The sequence below is a fragment of the Myotis yumanensis genome, unplaced genomic scaffold (genome assembly GCF_028538775.1).
Source record: "Myotis yumanensis isolate MYYU_CA2020_CCGP unplaced genomic scaffold, mMyoYum1.0.hap1 SCAF_14, whole genome shotgun sequence".
Classification (NCBI taxonomy): Eukaryota; Metazoa; Chordata; class Mammalia; order Chiroptera; family Vespertilionidae; genus Myotis; species Myotis yumanensis.
This window is the reverse complement of record NW_027223765.1, coordinates 45,340,975-45,359,238: the sequence shown is the minus strand read 5'-3', so window position 1 is coordinate 45,359,238 and position 18,264 is coordinate 45,340,975. Positions and strand designations below refer to the sequence as shown.

At 36.4% G+C, this 18,264-nt stretch overlaps 1 protein-coding gene across 4 annotated transcripts in view; it reads left to right on the top strand.

Moving 5' to 3' along the window:
* The window catches only part of CFAP20DC (CFAP20 domain containing), a 219,997-nt gene that overhangs the window by 115,596 nt on the left and 86,137 nt on the right, over window positions 1-18,264 (top strand). For 3 of the 4 annotated variants that reach the window (XM_070391621.1, XM_070391619.1, XM_070391622.1), the window contains 4 exons: window positions 12,070-12,206; window positions 13,085-13,247; window positions 15,470-15,586; window positions 16,981-17,100. In XM_070391621.1, the coding sequence (XP_070247722.1) occupies window positions 12,070-12,206; window positions 13,085-13,247; window positions 15,470-15,586; window positions 16,981-17,100 (537 nt within the window). The remainder of the gene's footprint in view (window positions 1-12,069; window positions 12,207-13,084; window positions 13,248-15,469; window positions 15,587-16,980; window positions 17,101-18,264) is intronic. The other variant, XM_070391620.1, reaches the window with a different exon arrangement.

The following is an 18,264-nucleotide window of genomic DNA, read 5'->3' as shown; positions in this document are numbered from 1 at the left end:
TTATCAAAAGTCTAAATTTTTTTGTAAGCCTAACAAAACATGCCAGTGCATGCCAGTTCTCTGTCCCTGCCATACTTACCATAGCTATTGACTAAATGAATGAATAGTGCTTTACAAATCAAGAAGCCTAATATTATTTAGATGAGTTGTTCTCAACCTCCTGTGTTTTAGAATCACCTGAGATATTTTAAAAATAACTGATATAAAAAATTTTTATTATAATGTCTGTGCTTCATTCCAAGAGATTCTGATTTAATTGGCCTGGGATGAATGTTTTTAAGCTCCCCCAGCAATTCTAATGTGCAGGGTTGAGAACCACAGGGTCACTTATTCCCACAAAGGTCGTGTGGTTTAGATGACACTCATAAACACTAGAGTGATTCAGAGGGGGTGAAATGGTCCTCATAGGGCACTTGTGGAGGAAGTGGATTTTGAAAGTATTCAGTAAACTATTGTATAGGTGTTTGTAATGAGTAAATAAATATAAGATTTGTGGATGTGAGAGACGGCACAGCACACTTCATGGAGCAGTTCCTGAGGGATTGCTGGGAGGAACAGCCTGAGTGGGCAGAATGGCTGTGTTGGGAACAAAAAGTGTGCCTCGTGTTCCTAAAGTAGAGAAATTATCACTTCTTTTTAGGAAGTTGACGTTGATGTCAGGATTTAATATGAATTTGTAAATCAAGTGAGACCAGAGATTGAGGAGTACAACTAAAATGTGTTTGCAGCAAGTGTCTGTGAAAGTGGGACATAATGACCTGAGGGGAACTGCAGGGGAAAACTGGCAGGACTTTGTGATTCTCAGGTAACAGGTGGGGGAGGGAGAGTGGTCAAAGTTTGAGAGGTCAACATAGAAATAGGAAAAGGAGATACCCAGCATGACATGCATGAGCTGCAAAAATGAACTCAGTCTTACTCTGTACTTATCCTATGTTCATTTAATCTGGTGAATTTCTAATATATCATCAGCACTACATGTCCTAAATGATATATTCCTAAAGAATTGGGATTGATCTTACGATTTTTTCAGTGTAAACCCTGGCAGAAGACCATGTGTAAATAAGCACTACATTTTCAAGTCCTTTACTATTACTGACTTACAGAACAGTAGAGAGAATATATAATGAACCCCCATATCTCCATCATCTGCTTCCATGATTACCAACTTTGGGCAGAATTTTTTATAACAATGAGGGCATAAGTAGTGAGAATTTGTACATTTATTATATGCACTATCTTTAGATGGGTGGGGGGAGAAAGAGAGATATATACAATTCATTTTCATTACAGGATCTTTAGAAAAGATATAAAAGGATGAAAAAGGTCCCACTACCCAGACAGCCACTTTAAACACATTGGGTTAAAATTCAATCTTAATGGAAGATTTGCCACAGAATGAAATGAGTAAGAGTGTTTTCGATAAACACACTATGTATATCTAATAGGCTGTGATAGTTTTCAGTAATAGAAATGGTTAAGCTGTAAAGCCTATCAGATAATTCTCTGTGATTACACATGCTATTTGTCTTTTCTGTATCTCAATGTTTTAAGAATTAACTATGTCTTTAAAAAAGAATGTAAGTCTATAATCAAATATTTTAAGTGTCTTTTTTATTTAAAGTTCAAGGATACATAATGCCTGAGATTAAAGAGGAATTTGAATAAATATTAATTGCATCATTAAGTCAAAATTAAACAGAAACTTTTTCATAGGCCATATTTGATCCCAACTTGTAGAAGATGATGTTAGTTCATATTTTGCAAATTTCATAAATGGGTTCTCAATGCATAATAATTGTTCATTTGAGTCATATATACAAAAAATTAATAATCATCTAATAGCATATTTCTTCTGCCCTGTGAATCCCAATTATATTTATATTCATTTATAATCATAGAGCTTATTATTATTTCTCTTAAGTAAATCTCATTGCACATGTATGGCAGCTAAGATTACATGAACATATATTGAACTTTGTGGCTCTCTTTCTATAAATAATTTTCTTTTTTTTTTAATGGTTCTAAACATGCTTAAGGAACTTAGTGCAAATTACAGCAGCATGAAAAGGGAAGTAGAGGCCATGAACCTATAAATAATTTTCAATTGCTAATTTTGACATGTGTGGGCTTTGAAATTAGATGAATATAATAATAATTTTGTTCTCTGTGTAAGATATTTTATCTGAAAGATGTAGCTTACGAATAGTGCCTAAGGACAGACTTTTTAATCACAGAAAAGCCAGGAGATATTTCTTTATTTGAACTAGGTATTTTTGTGTCTTTCTAAAAAAAAATGGACTCCCCCTGCTGAGATTTGAATTGCATGAGAACGGGCTGTGTTTTTGTAATTGACTGTACAGTACTCGTGTAAATTGTATTTTATTATAAATGCACATATTGAGAGATCCCTTATGAAGCTGCTGCAGGAAGAAGTAGGTGTTTTCTGTGGATGCTTTCCAGCATGTTTACCCAAGCAAAAAAGGAAACATTGAGCCTGGCCTGGCCACTGTGGCTCAGTGGTTGAGCATCAACCTCAGAACCAGGAGTTCACAGTTTGATTCCTGGTCAGGGCTCTACCCTCAGTAGTGGGGGTACAGGAAGCAGCCGATCAATGATTCTCATTATTGATGTTTCTCTCTCTCTCTCTTTCTCTCTCTCTCTCTCCCCCTTCCTCTCTGAAATCAATATAAATATTTTTTAAAAAAGAAACATTGAAACTTCTGTTTTAGAGTACACTTTATTAAATATCATATAACTTGATCAAAAGGATTTAACAAAATTAATAAAATAATTGTATTTCCATAAAGCCAGTGTTACCACATATTGGTACTGTTCACTTGTTCACTTTGTCAATTCCATTCCTGCTACACATTAGCTAATGAGTGTTAGTCTGCAGATGACTGTGAGATCTGATTATCTTATTTTCATTAATGGGACCACAGTTTAATTGAACCAGAGAATCAGGTCTGGTTATTGAAGTTGATCATTCAGCTACTAATGACAAGATGTGGTAGTCCACTAAGCACAAACCAAAACTAGTAATTTACTTTAAAATTAGGAGGCAGTTTTCTCAAGCGCCCTTCTTTCCACAGCAGCAGTCTCATTGGATTTTTGCTCCTTTTAAATAAGAAGCATTCCTATCTCCTAGCACAACTGCAAACAGGTGAATTAATGCATCTAGCAAAACCAGGAAATAATCATCTAACTGTAGTTGACATTGGTGAGGTTCTTATTAAAATTTCTTCTTGGATTCCACATTATGAAAGTAAAATTTGAGTCAAGTAAAATCTACCGTGAAGTAGAAGCTAAAAAAAAAAAAAGAGGAGTAAGATTCTGACTTCAGGGAAAAACAAGACACTCTTTTTATTTCTTCTTTTCTAAACTCAGACTTTTGGTAAACCTTGTTTTAGGATTATTGGTTATAGAGATGCCACAATTTCTAGTTGCAATGTTTGATCCTAATTCAGAGTAAACTCAGCCACCTCTTACATTTGAAATGTATATCTTCTTTCTCTGTTTTTAGTAAAAATGAGGCATAACTGATCACATTCCTTCATTAAAAATTTTTAGATGTGAAAGGAAGTTAGTATGGATAGTGATCCGGTGTCTGTAATAGCACAAATCATTTATAGAGTCAATTTTAATTTTTCTGTGGTATTTCTGCCAAATGTCAAAAAACTTTGATATGTAAGACATAATATTAAATATGAAAATACATTTAATCAGTTTGATGATTGTGCTAATTTGCAGGATTGACTCATTCCAACCTTTATATTTTTCCCTTAGATGTCTATTATAGCATTGCTTATAATAACAAAAACCTAGAGACAAACTATTTGTGCATAATAAGGAATTGATTAAATAAGTACACAATAAGATATTATGTATGCAGGTATATAGATGAACCAGTCTTCTTGTGATGGTCTAGAAAGGTCTCTAAGCCATGCCAATCAGCAAAAATGGAGACAAAGAATGCTGTTTCTATATGACCCCAGTGAAAGTGCTTATGGATGCTGGTATATGCATATATTTTTGAGGAAACACCAGAAACTTAATTACCTTTAGGACAGGGACTAGTAGAGGTAGTGGAGGGAAGATAAGACTTGTATTTCTCGTATTATATCTTTATTAGAGAATTTTAATTTTCTAAATATAGTCATGATTTGTTATGTCAGCAGATGTATATTGCTACAATTATGAGACATTTCTAATTTCTTCTGTACACATTTCTGTCTTTTGAAAATTCAAAGAATTGTTATTAAATAAAAATATATTTATTTACTTATATCAATATTTGCATGTAAAATACGTAATGGGAAGGGGATCCAGAATTATTGGCAAAATAAAATCTTAAAGTATATAATTAAATATTAAATTTGTTTATTGGTTTAATAATGAAATATACTATAAGATAATCTATGCTATATTGGTATGAATTATGCTGACATACATTTTTACTAATAGTGAACATGGGAATAGAATCATCAATGACTTCCAATAACTCCCAAGAAACTCTATAACATCACCCTATTTTTATTTTCATCACAGCACTTATCATTACCTGATATTTTCTTGTTTACTTGTTTGCTTATTGCTGTCTCCCAGTCTGGAATTTGAGCTTAAAAACTGCAGAATCCTCTTTATTGTTCTATCCCTAGCACCTAGCTCAATGCTTTACATGTCAGGAGCTCAGTAAGTATTTGTTGATTAAGTGATCGAATGACTGAATCAAATGCTAGCAAAATAATTTGAGCAGGTAAGTATATTAGGCAACAAATCATCATCATCGTCTTCATCATTATAGCTAACTTTTTTTGAGTTTTTACTGTGTTCCAAACACTAAACCCTTTACATAGGTTATCCAGATACACACACACACACACACACACACACACACACATATATATATACATATACATCCTATATAATAAAAGCCCAATATGCAAATCGACCAAACAGCAGAACAACCAGTGGAACAATCAGTTGCTGTGACATGCACTGAACACCAGGGGGCAGACGCTCAATGCAGGAGCTGCCCCCAGCCCACAGGCCCCAGGCCAGCCAAGGCAGGTGCCAGCAGAGGCCTCTGATCAACCCGCCGGTTGCCCCACAGATCAGCCCTGGTCACCGGCCAGGACGCTACATATGCACGAATTTTGTGCATCAGGCTTCTAATATACATATACATATAGATATACATATACATATACACATACACATACACATACACATACACATACATATACATATACATATAACTTCCATCATTTGGCTTAGAAATAGAAGTTTCCTAAACAGAAGAAGGCTTCCCTGAAACTAATTCTTAAAAGTAATAGTGAGGCCCTAGCCAGTTTGGCTCAGTGGATAGAGCATTGGCCTGCGGACTCAGGGGTCCCAGGTTCGATTCCGGTCAAGGACATGTATCTTGATTGTGGGCACATCCCCAGTGGGGAGTGTGCAGGAGGCATCTGATTGATGTTTCTCTCTCATCGATGTTTCTAGGTCTCTATCCCTCTCCCTTCCTCTCTGTAAAAAATCAATAGAATATATATATATTTTTAAAAAAGCAATAGTGAGAAATTGCATCATAATGGAGGGCAGTAATTAAGAATGCATCTGTGAAACCACACTGCCTGGTTATCCCAGCTCTACCACCCACTAATTACTTTATCTCTGTGAGCCTCAGTCACCACTGGGAGAATAAGGGATTGTGAATGGACTTTGCAAATTATAAAATGCTATTCAAGAGGGAAGATATTAGTTACATATTTATAAGCTTTTACTCCCTACTAAGGATAGTTAGCATGTTATATGCATGTTTCATGTAACATAACAAAAAATACAGTACTTAAGTGCTATTATTATCTCAATCTTAAAACTAAGAAGGTGAGGTTTAGAAAGGGTAGCTTGTCTAAAATTATATTGCTCTACTAGATAAGCCTTACTTTTGTATTTTTCACATTCTTTATACCAATGTACATATAGTAAAATAAAATTAATATAATTCAAAGTCTGGATTCTAGTAGAAGTTTAATTCTGATTTGATTATTAGATAATAGATATAAGTCTTGAGCATGACCCCTCAATGATTAGAGTTGAAAATTCAGCCGGATTTTCTGGTTAAGCTTTGAAATCCCTGCAAACTGAAATTACTATAATAATTACAACATTGTATCTTGAGACAAAAATGAATGTTTATTTTTCTAAAAGACAATTAGAGAGTAGACCCTCAGGTTTTATAATCTAACTACAAAGGCATGTACCCCTCAGTAAAATAGCAAAATAATTAATGGTAACATCTCTGACCTACACCAAGTTCATTTTCTACAAACTCAAGAAAACGAACTGCCTAGAGCATGGCTTTAATCTAATCTTGATTTTAACCTTATGTTATGCATATTGATGTCAGCTCTTAAAAGAGCTCCTTTTAGAATTCAAAAGGCATACATTTCTACTTTTAGTTTTCTTTTAAGATTTTTATCATTATAGAAACTTTGTCCCTTCTACTTTTTACTTTAGAAACCAAAGGTCTAAATTACTTTTCCTTGTAGGTTTTAATTAGGACCCTATTATAGTAAATACATAGTATGACACATGTTTATATCCTGTTAGTTAGAGCGTCATCATGATATGCCAAGGTTGTGGGTTCGATCTCTTGTTAGGGCACATAGCAAGAGTCAAACAATAAATGCATAAATAAGTGGAACAACAACAAAAGAGAAACTAAATAGTGGAGTATTAGTATACTTTGCTTTGTGGGGGAAAAATGTATTAAAATTTGTAAAAGTTAAAAAAATAAATGTAAATATAAATACACAGTGTTATATTATTCTTTAGAGAAATCCTATAGTAGGTGTTCTTTTAAAAATATAGAATCACGTAATTTTCTGTGATTTAGGGGATTATATCATATCAGTTTTAAATATGTCTTTAATATCCAATGGATAACTATCGCTAAGCAAAAAATTCCTGAGAAATTCAAGGTACTTAGGAATTTTAATAATTTAAATAACTATGAACTAGTTGATATGTTTATTTTGTTGTAATTATAATGAACTGTATCATTATGATTTTTTCAAAACAATTTTATTAATTATAATTCACATAAACATTATATATTAGTTTCAGGTGTGCAGCATAATGATGTAATATTTGCATATATTATGAAATGATCACCACAATAAGTCTAGTTAACATAGTCACAAAAAAAGTTTTTTTCTTGTGATGAGGACTTTTAAGATCTACTCTCTTAGCAACTTTCAAACATGTCATAAAGTATTAACTATGTACATTGCATCCCACGACAGTTGTACCTTTTTCAATATGATTTTTTTAATACTCCTTCCCCAAAATCCTCTTTTTAGTCATAGACACTATCCTCAATTTTGGTGAGATTTATCCATTGTCTACCATGCGCTATGCTGGTTCAGCAGATGGGAGTACGTACAGTACCAAATCAATGGTCTTTCTACTGGAACTTAACTTAATGGGGGAACCTGCATAGAGATAAAGAATATGAAAAAACATCAAGGAAATTGCCACTGTAAGATGTTTGAACAGAAAGATATATCCTCATGGTTTCTATCACTGGGAAAACAAGAGGGGGGTTCTTATTCTGGTACCAAAAATTCCCATCTAGGCCTATGCCATATTCCATACAACCCTTCAGTACCCTCAGTGGCTATTTTTTTCTGGGAAATCCACATTTGAGAACAAAATCAATAGGTTAGGATTTGTTCTACTGGTCACAAAATACCTATAATCTGTGTGTCATTTCTTTCCATTATTGATCCTGAGAGACTAACAGTGTTTTGTTGACTCTAAATGGATATTTGTAAATGACTGGAAAAAAAAATACAGATTCACACATAGCCATGTCTACTTGTTAACACTACAAAATTTCTCCTATAACCTGAATAGGCATCTGACTCTGGTACCATAGCACTGCTGCTGGTGAGAGCCACACCATTTATGTAAATACCAATGTCTTGCTCACTGTTGACCCTTCTCTCTCATCCCCCACTCCCTGGCAGTTGTCCAGTTCTGTTCAGTCTTCCTCCTAGATTTACGCATAAAACCATCCTTTGGATATTTCTTAAAATGAAATTCTAATCATAGTTAGAAATATTTAGTCATTCAATCCAACTTGTATTCTGACCCATTACATTTTATGGTTCATTCATTTTACTCAGCAAGGTTTTATTATGTACTTACTCTGTGTCAGGCACAGGTCTAGGTGCTAGAAATTTAGGGGTGACAAAACAGGCCACTGAGTTTATATCTACGGAAGCACACATTATCAGAGAACCCCAAAAATGCATGTAAAAGCGCAATTCTGATAAGTTATACAAAGGAAAGTTTATGGAAGTACCTGTACTGGGGGACTTTACCCTAGTCAGAGACGTCAGAGAAGACTATTCTGAGGAAGTGATACATGAGCAGAAGAGGAAAAGTACTCTTCTAGCCACGGAGACCAGCATGTACAAGTGCTCTGCTAGGCAGGAAGAACTGAGGAGGTCATTCTGCTGAGAGAGCAGAAAATGAAGGATGTAAGATATGAGGACGGAACATGCAGATTTTTGCAGGTGATTTTAAGGGCTTTTTTCTTAATTCTATGAGTAGCAGGGAAGCCATTGAAAAGTTTAAGTGAGGAAGGTGAATGACCCAGTCAGATTTATGTTTGAGTAAGACCACTCTGGCTATATTTTGGAGAAGGCATGGGACAGGGAGCCAGAGTAGATACAGTAGATCACTTGAGAGGCTTTGAAATCATCCAGGAGAGGGATGATAGTCGCTTGGATTGCATTGCTGGTGGAGAAGGTGGAGACAATTAGACATGAATTGGATATGAAGAGGATAGAGGGAGGTGCCAAGAATGACACCTAGATTCTGACTTTTCAACCTGGATGGATTTTGGTACCACTCATTAGGCCAAGTTTTCAGTTTGAGGTGTTTCTGAGGCATCCAAGAGGCCCTGGTCAAGAAGGCACTGGATACGGGAGTGAAACTCAAAAGAGAGCACAGACTAGAAATAGAAACTAGGGAGTTTACCTGATATCTGAATCTGCCTTACAATATCCAGAAGAGCTTTCCAGGTGTCTGCTTGAATACCTTCCAAGTGACAGAAAAGCCACTGCCTAAATTGTATTCATTTCTTCTGATTCTGCCATTTGAACAAATAGAATATATCTTCTACCTACTAGGGCTTCAGGAATTTGAAGAAAACTGGAATCATTTATCTTCTCACCTAGCCATCCACCTCAGATCTTCTGTCCAGCAAAAGTCTCTCAGATGGATTCAGCAATCTAGCCCTTGCCCATCTCTTCAGCTTCCTCTATTTATTACAAACACAAAAACAGACCCGAAATACCCTAAACACACACATATTGCTCCCACTCAGATCTAAATATTTGGAGCTTCCTAAGTGTGGCATGTTTTCACAACTTCTATATCGTTTCTCATGCTATTGCATGGAAAAGTGATTTTCAATTCCCTCACACGTAAAATTGCAGCTCTACGGCAGAGGCTAATGAAACCAACTAGCTATCTGTAGGAATGTTTCAGGGGAATAGGTTAGACAGAAAGCTAGTAGCTCTTTCTTTTCTGTTCTCTTGCCATTCATTCTATGGTATTGTTAACAGCAGCCTGATCTAAGGCAATCATCTACAGACAGTTTCTGTTTTATTCTGATGCTAGCAAGAAGGCTGTGCTGTAAGCTACAGGCCAAGGTCTGTGTGTTCAGGGACACTTTCAAAAAGGATCAGGTGTTTTGTTATCCTTGGGGAGCTATCCTTGCCCCACCAGTTGCTGGTGGGGAGTAGGCTTCCTGAGATGTCAGGAGAAAAGGAATTTTCTGAGACTTGTACAGGAGGAGGATATATTGTGGAAAATGTTATTTCTGTGGAATTAAACTCCTGAATTTCTAAGGTCCCATTTTCCTCTGTCCCACCAAGGAAGAAGTCCATTTTGCCTTCAGCAGAGCTGGGATTAAAGCCATTGCTCAGAGTTTCGTTCCACAGTCTAATCCAGCATCAGGCTAGCTTAGCTTGTGGTCCCCACTGCAGTCCTTCATTCCTTTGGACATGGGGTCCACTTGGCCATGGGCCATTCAACTTCTAGGAACACAGGCAAATACAAGAGAGCAACAAGAGCCAAGAGCCCCAAGCATATGAATTTGCTTTATCTGGGAATTATGTATTTCCAAATTTTCAGTGTCCTGTAGTGGCCCCACCCCCTCTGGCCAATGATTTCTGTCCCAGTTTAGACTGACAGGTACATTTCCTATGTCACCCACACTTCATTGCGCGTGTGCCCATCTCCCCTTTGTCCAGTCCCTTCCCTCAGTGATTGGTCTGCAGAGGGAATGGATCAGTGGTTCCCTGGGGAGAGTAAAGCTGCAGCTTGCTAGTGAAGCTGCCCAGATGGCCATGCTTATAATGTCTGGCCCTCCCTTAGCTCCTTTCCTGTTATTAATACCTAGCTAATTACAATGGTAATTGTAATTAGCTAGGTATTACAATATTTTGAACTACTGATAGATACTTCAGCAAAGCCTCTTGGGTCCAGACTTCCAAGCTGGCAGTGCTTAGACAAATTTCACACCACACAGTGGACTGAGTCAGGGTTTCTAGGTCTCTGTAGTCTGAAAGCAGATGGCTTCTTGAAAGCAGTTCACTGACCCAAGATCCAGAAGAACAATTACAGAGAACTGAATGGACTGATGAGGGAAATTTAATCATGGCTGCTTGTTTGGAAATATTGTTTGTGCAGTTGTGATGTTCTATTTTTATGGATATGTGAAGAAGCCCTTTTTATTTCATTAGGTTCTTTTTCTTGGTCAGTAGCTCTTAAATGTCCAGGACTGTAGAACGAATGTGGACTCATTCAGGGCCAACTCATATTCAAGTTGGTCCTGTCTTGCAAGTGGGCACAGCAGAAGGTTTTTTAGGTTATGGGCAGTATTTTGAGGCAAGGCCCATCACCCTCACCTGCATATAGTGAGCGGAGGCTAACTACAGTCACAAGGAACCCCACAGTCTGGTCTAATCACGCGTTCCTTAGGCAGCCTTCCATAGGGTCATTCAGAGACCCAGGCTCCTTTCATCTATGGCTTCTCTGGGAAAAGCCTTTCACTGAATCTTGTGCATCTTGTTAAGTGATGAAGGAAGAGAGAGCACAGAGGGTTATGCAGGAGGTTTTAGGAAGTGGTTTACCCTTCTCACGTTCCATTAATCATAACTCAGTCACACGGTTCATGGAACTACCGGGAAGGCTCAGAAATGTAATTTATCTGTGCGCCCGGAAAAAGGCAGCAGGGTTTGGTGAGCATACCTGCCTCATTCTGGAGGTGATACCAGTTGTCTCTTTCTCCCCCAAACCTTCAGTGATACCCTGTTGCCTACCAACTTGAGAATAAGCTCTTAGCATGTAAGCTCTTGCGATGTGACCCTAGTCCATCCTTCCAGCTAAACTGGTAAATTCATTATTCCCCAAGCATACCCTACCCTTTGCTCTTCCATGCCTTTATTCAGGCACTTTCTCTGGCCTAGGGCACCCTACATCTCTTATTTTTGAACTCTTCAGTCATTCAAGGGCCATTCAAGAGGTCACTTATGCTTCATTCCCACTGGTCCGCCTTATGTTATAGTTATGTTTACTTGTACTACCACCTCCCTTCAGACTCCCTGAGGGCAAGCAATATGTCTTATCTATTTTGTGTCACTGACAACTTCTAGGAAATGCCTGAGAGAGTACTCAAGCAAATATTTGTTCAGTTGAGCTGGATAGTTTTATTTAAATTATTCCCTTAAAGAGAAAAATAAGATGTATTTTTTAGTAGTTTTCCACTTTTCTTTCTCTTTTTCTTTGAGGAAAAATATTTGTGGTAGTAGTTCTCAAATGATAGTGAGCTTGTTAAAATTATAGATTTCTGCCCACCTTCCACACCCCTGTGCCCAAGATTCTAATTCTGCATATCTAATCTGATATTGGGCCCCTATATCTGCATTTTTTTAATAAGTGCCATTACACTTATTAATTTACTGTTATTACTTTCCTTTAACAAAACAGATCAGTTCCTTAACAGAGGAACAGGTAGTGTGCGGAACAGTAAAAATCAAGATGTTTGTCATATCGCCTTTGGATCCAAAGTTCTTGGACCACCTCCACTCTCTGGCAGAAGAAATAACATGAGGATATCCAGTGAGGTAGGAGCAACGTGTGAGGAGCTTATCTCCAGCGAGTGGCAAGGGAGGGGAGGGTTGTTTCCAGTGCGGGGTTAGATGGGGTAGAATGAGGGGGTTTGAGAGACTACATGCCAAAAGCAGAAGGCTTGAGTAAATTTTGAACAGAAACTCTGGACTTTAAAAGACCTTAAAACTGTTTCCGTTTTGTCGTGTCAACACATTTAACAATTTTGAGTATTCTTTTCATTAAATATGTTCACAAAACTTAAAGGTAAAAATATATGTGAGCACAGTTTGTGGTCTCCTTCAGGAGGGAGTTGGATCCTCACCAGAAACCTTATACTGAACAGATTCTCAAATGTTATATTTTTATTTTTAATTTCCTCTGAATTTCTGACAAATCACAGTGATTTTTCACCTCAACTCCTACCTCCTAAAGATGGAGTGTAGTCCCCTAATCTGTTTGGCTCAGTGGATAGAGCGTTGGCCTGCAGACTCAAGGGTCCCAGGTTCGATTCCGGTCAAGGGCATGTACCTTGGTTGCAGGCACATCCCCAGTAGGGGGTGTGCAGGAGGCAGCTGATCGATGTTTCTAACTCTCTATCCCTTTCCCTTCCTCTCTGTAAAAAAATCAATAAAATATATTTTTTTAAAAAGATGGAGTGTAGCAAATAAGCACATTTTAATTTACATGTCTAGGAAACTTGTCTTTTTAATCTCAATATTTCTCTCCTTTCTGATTTTCTTTCATAACATCCTCCTCCTACAACTTTTAACCTCGTTTCCTCTAGTTTTTTACTCTCTTTATTTCTCTAAATATTATTTCTTCTATGTAGGTTCTAAAAATAAGTGCAGTTCCTATATTTTAAAATGTGCAAGTGAATTTGTTTTCCTTATAGACAATAAGATCCATTGGGTCCAAAAATAACCGATCATGCCAGCCGTCCACAGTGGAGAGGTGTGTTAATAATGCAGAAATGTCAGCTTTGCTGATTTCTGAGTCTGAGGAGCAAGGAGATAAAGAAAATATTCGCCAAATAAAGCTGACTGTACCTGTTCGTGGTAAGAACGAATCATGCATAAAGATTGGTAGCTAGCCGAAACCGGTTTGGCTCAGTGGATAGAGCGTCGGCCTGCGGACTGAAAGGTCCCAGGTTCGATCCTGGTCAAGGGCATGTACCTGGGTTGCGGGCACATCCCCAGTAGGGGGTGTGCAGGAGGCAGCTGGTCGATGTTTCTCTCTCATCGATGTTTCTGGCTCTCTATCTCTCTCCCTTCCTCTCTGTAAAAAATCAATAAAATATATTTAAAAAAAAAAAAAAAAAAAAGATTGGTAGCTACTGAAAATAGTGAGAAATGTCCTTGTTAAAATTGAAATTAGCCGAAACCGGTTTGGCTCGGTGGATAGAGCGTCGGCCTGCGGACTGAAAGGTCCCAGGTTCGATTCCGGTCAAGGGCATGTACCTGGGTTGCAGGCACATCCCCAGTGGGAGATGTGCAGGAGGCAGCTGATCGATGTGTCTCTCTCATCGATGTTTCTAACTCTCTATCTCTCTCCCTTCCTCTCTGTAAAAAATCAATAAAATATATTTTTAAAAAAATTGAAATTATATTTATGACTAGATCTTAAGTCCAGATAATTACCGCATAGATATTGAAATATGTTCAGAATTCACACACACATATATATTCATATATTATAATCCTCTGAAAACTATCATTCTATTTATTCCATTATTTCAAATTCCTGTAGTACCCTGTGTTTTTACTTTATGATGACTGCTAAGGAAATAATATAACATCCTTTTATCACTACATTTTAGTAATTTCATGTGCATTTTAAGTTTTTTTAACTTAATTTTATCTTTTAATTACTATTTTCCATTTGTAAAGTGTTCTTTATCTTCTCTCATTGATACTAAAACAACCCTGTTGGTGAAGAAAAGACTTCATCTCATTTTATAGATTGAGAATTCTAAGTTAACAGAGACGTACAGCGATTTGCAGTCTGTAATCATTGGAAAGAATTGAAACCAGAACCCACTTACTGTCAGTGTTTCTACTCTTACTGGCCTGACTTTGTGAGAGTTGAAACAGAGACATTTGGGTTCATTTTATTGGACTTAGAAAATAATGAACACTATTATAAATTATATCTCCCATGGAGTGTTAAACTGAGCAGGGAAATGAATAACATAGATATTAGGTCCCAGCCACACCTGTCTGTGAGACCTTGGTCAAGTTTCTTAAACTCTGTAAGGCTCAGTTCCTCATCTGTAAAATGGGGATAAAATTACTACTGCCCATAGTAGTAGTGGTCAATAACAGCTGCTTTAAAGGGTCATTGTGAGGTTTTAATGAGGAAAACTCAGTCATATTGTGCCAAGAAATTAAGCATTCAGTAAATATTAAATGCTGCTTGCTATGAATATATTATTACAGAATTAAATATACTTAAGAATTCTTTAGATTTGATGTCAGTCTTCTAGCGTTCTTCTGGAAACAACCCTCTAAGTTCTCATTGCATCATACTTAACTATGCTTCCTCTTTTATTTTTTAATTTTTTAATATTTTTATTGAGTTCTAGAGAGAGAGAAAAGGGGAGAGAGAAAAAGAAACATCCATGTGAGAGTGGAACATCGATCAGCTGCCTCCTGCACTCCCCCTACTGGGGATCAAGCCCACAACCCAGGCAACTATGCTTTCCAAAGGAAGCAATAATTTTTCGGTATTGGCTCTCAAATTCATTTTTTATATTTTTAATATAGTATATTGCATGATTAATATTAATCAGATTACTTGTAGCTTTCTAAAAGGTTATGTCACATGAATAAAATGTATTGGTAATTTTGAAAACCTGATACAATCCTAATGTTAGAACAGTGGTTCTCAACCTTGGGTCGCGACCCCTTTGGGGGCCGAACGACCCTTTCATAGGGGTCGCCTAAGACCATCGGAAAACACATATATAATTATATATTGTTTTTGTGATTAATCACTATGCTTTAATTATGTTCAATTTGTAACAATGAAATTGAGGGTCACCACAACATGAGGAACTGTATTAAAGGGTCGCGGCATTAGGAAAGTTGAGAACCACTGTGTTAGAATAAGAATAAACACCTATTTTCTGTGAAGGAATAAGTTTTTATACAGCTTTACATAATGTCAAAATGATACATGAACATTCTCATTATAGCTATAATTATATTTACTGAGTTATTTCAAACCATATAGTACTTTCTGTTCTGGCTTTTTGTTCTTTGATATGAAAATGTACCAGCCAATCTGCATATTATGCATCCACATCCCCCTCAAGAACCATCAGCAGATAAGAATAATAACAGGAGAAGATTACGGTTAAAAAGCGCCAACAGAGAAAGGACAGAGACACCCAGCGGTATGGCACTAATTCAATGCTATCTTATATCTGTATATTATTCAGAGCAATGCAATCTCTCTCTCTGCAGGTTGTAAGTTTCAAAGAATTATGAACCAATTCATTTAAAATCTAAATGTCTGTTCTATAGGGATTGTGGAAATCAAATTTTCTGCAAAAGAATTGCTCTAGAGTCCTAAGAGAGATTTGCTGGATTAAATAGACAGTACCGCAGAAATAAAGGACTTTCTGCTTCTACTCTCAAAAGCTGAATAAGTTTAAGTTTTTTTTTTTTTAAAGCCCACATATGATAGAGGAAGTTCTTGCCTATAGACTTTACTGAACTTGGGCTTAACCCATAATTTTTATGTTTCATTTATGGCTCTTCTTTTTTCATTGAGCCCTTTTCACATTGTTTTTTTATTTGCTGCCTCTCCCTTTGAACTCCTTGCCATCTGTTACTACAATGTAGGTTAAAATTTCAACTCTTTGCAACCAGTAAAGCATTAGACAATATAGGTGGCTATTGTAGTTATTTTTTTTAAATAATGGATTTGAGGCATATATGTGTAGATTTGTATACACCTGCATTAGTTTATCCTAAATCAGTGATGGCGAACCTTTTGAGCTCGGCATGTCAGCATTTTGAAAAACCCTAACTTAACTCTGGTGCCGTGTCACATATAGAAATTTTTTGATATTTGCAACCATAGTAAAACAAAGATTTATATTTTTGATATTTATTTTATATATTTAAATGCCATTTAACAAAGAAAAATCAACCAAAAAAATGAGTTCGCATGTCAGCTCTGACACACGTGTCATAGGTTCGGTATCACTGTCCTAAATCAAGCCCAGAATGTATCATGTACACATTTGTTAGCATAATTTCTCAAAAATGTAGGGTTCTTGGGTAGGCCATAATTCAGCCTGCTAGGTTTCATGTTATTTTTACAAAATAATAGATAGAAACATTAATTCTTTAGTAATTAATGCCTTGTCCATTTTCTTAAGGTCCTGAAGGAAAGAGTTTGGTTTAAGAGTGGAGGGAGTTCAGTAACAATTGTAATTTAAAGAAAACATTCCATTTTATGTAGAACCAATGGGAAAAAAATATGAGACCCTTTAAAAATTACATAGGTTTTAGAATTTTTTTATTACATATTGTAAGACTTAAATCTAAAATGTCCCCATGCAAATATTCAGGGATTATATTATGCACCTCCACAAAAATGCTGCTGAGTTCATCTTAATACATTCTACTGAAAATTAATTCATATAATCTGCAGTGTCACCTCTAGCTTGCTTTACAACAATCATATAGTTAAGTATGCCAAATTAATACCATTCTTCAAAAAATAATTGTTATAAATATCACAAAAGTAATATGATGGAAAATATTTATTCCAATAAAGGCAGTTCTTCAGGAAATAGCAGGAATGGAGATAGAGCAGCTGCCCTCATCACTGAGTCCCAGCAAGGAGCAGGGATGTTGAGCCCCAGCACTCCAGCTCCCCAGTCTCCTGACGCATCAGGTTTGCATCTTTTTTATGCCATAATTGTCGATAATTAATAAGATATGAATGTGTTAAGTATTTCAAACCCAGTCATTTGCTAAAATCTATTGTTTTAACCCAAATTTTATGTCAGATTTTAGTGGATGAAAGAGTATTTTTATTTTCAAGTTTTAATTCACTGGTTGTCCTGTTCAGAATGAAGGTTAAGATTTTAGTGGATGAAAGAGTATTTTTATTTTCAAGTTTTAAAGCACTGGTTGTCCTGTTCAGAATGAAAGTTTAAGACTTCGAAGTTTTCAGATGACATTGTCACCCTGCCCAAAGGTAATTGTTGCATTTCTTCAGTCCTCTCTATGATGGAGATGGCTGGTTGTAGAGCATTGAGCCCATCCACATATCTTGCCTAGCAGGTGTGTAGTACTTTTTACAAAGGCAAATTGTTTCGTGGGTTCCTTTTTTATTTATTTTTTTTTTTGCAAATTCTTGTTGAGCAAGGGAAAAGGGAAAATAAATTATAATTGTTTGTAGTTTGTCAGTCTTATTTATGCACTGTTGAAACCTTCATTAAAATGTTAGGCGTAATTAGTGTCTTCGGCATAAATCTGACTGTGTAGAAAAACTAATTAGATGTTTAGGTGATCATTCTTGCATTTATCTTGTTTGCTGCAATATTGTGATTACACAGTAATTTACATACTTTTCTAAGAAAACACACCAAATTATTCATTACATTGATATGGAAATATTTGAGGTAAAACTATAAATTCCAAAAAAGCGTGTGGTAGTGAGATAATTAGAGTTTGTTTGGTGTAAACACTCCTTTTACCTTGACTTTTTGACAGTTAGCAATATGTTTGGCAATAGGTCATACAAGTTGTTTAATTGCATAATGAAGATTCCGGTATCTTTTCCTCCCCTATTTTTTACATATCCATGAACATAATGCAACACATTGGGTGTTGTTTGTTTTTTTAATTTTTCTCAACCTTTATTAAAGCACCGATTTTGTTTGCAAAGCACCTGCTATGTGCTTAGCACCATTCAAAGGGGTTTGCTGTCCAAAAGAGGACATCTCAGTGAATCTATTCATTCCACCTGCCCACAGCTACACTGACTCGCACCCTTCACATCCCCATGGAGGTGCTCAGGTGAAGTAATACAGCCTGCCTTTTGGCCATTTCC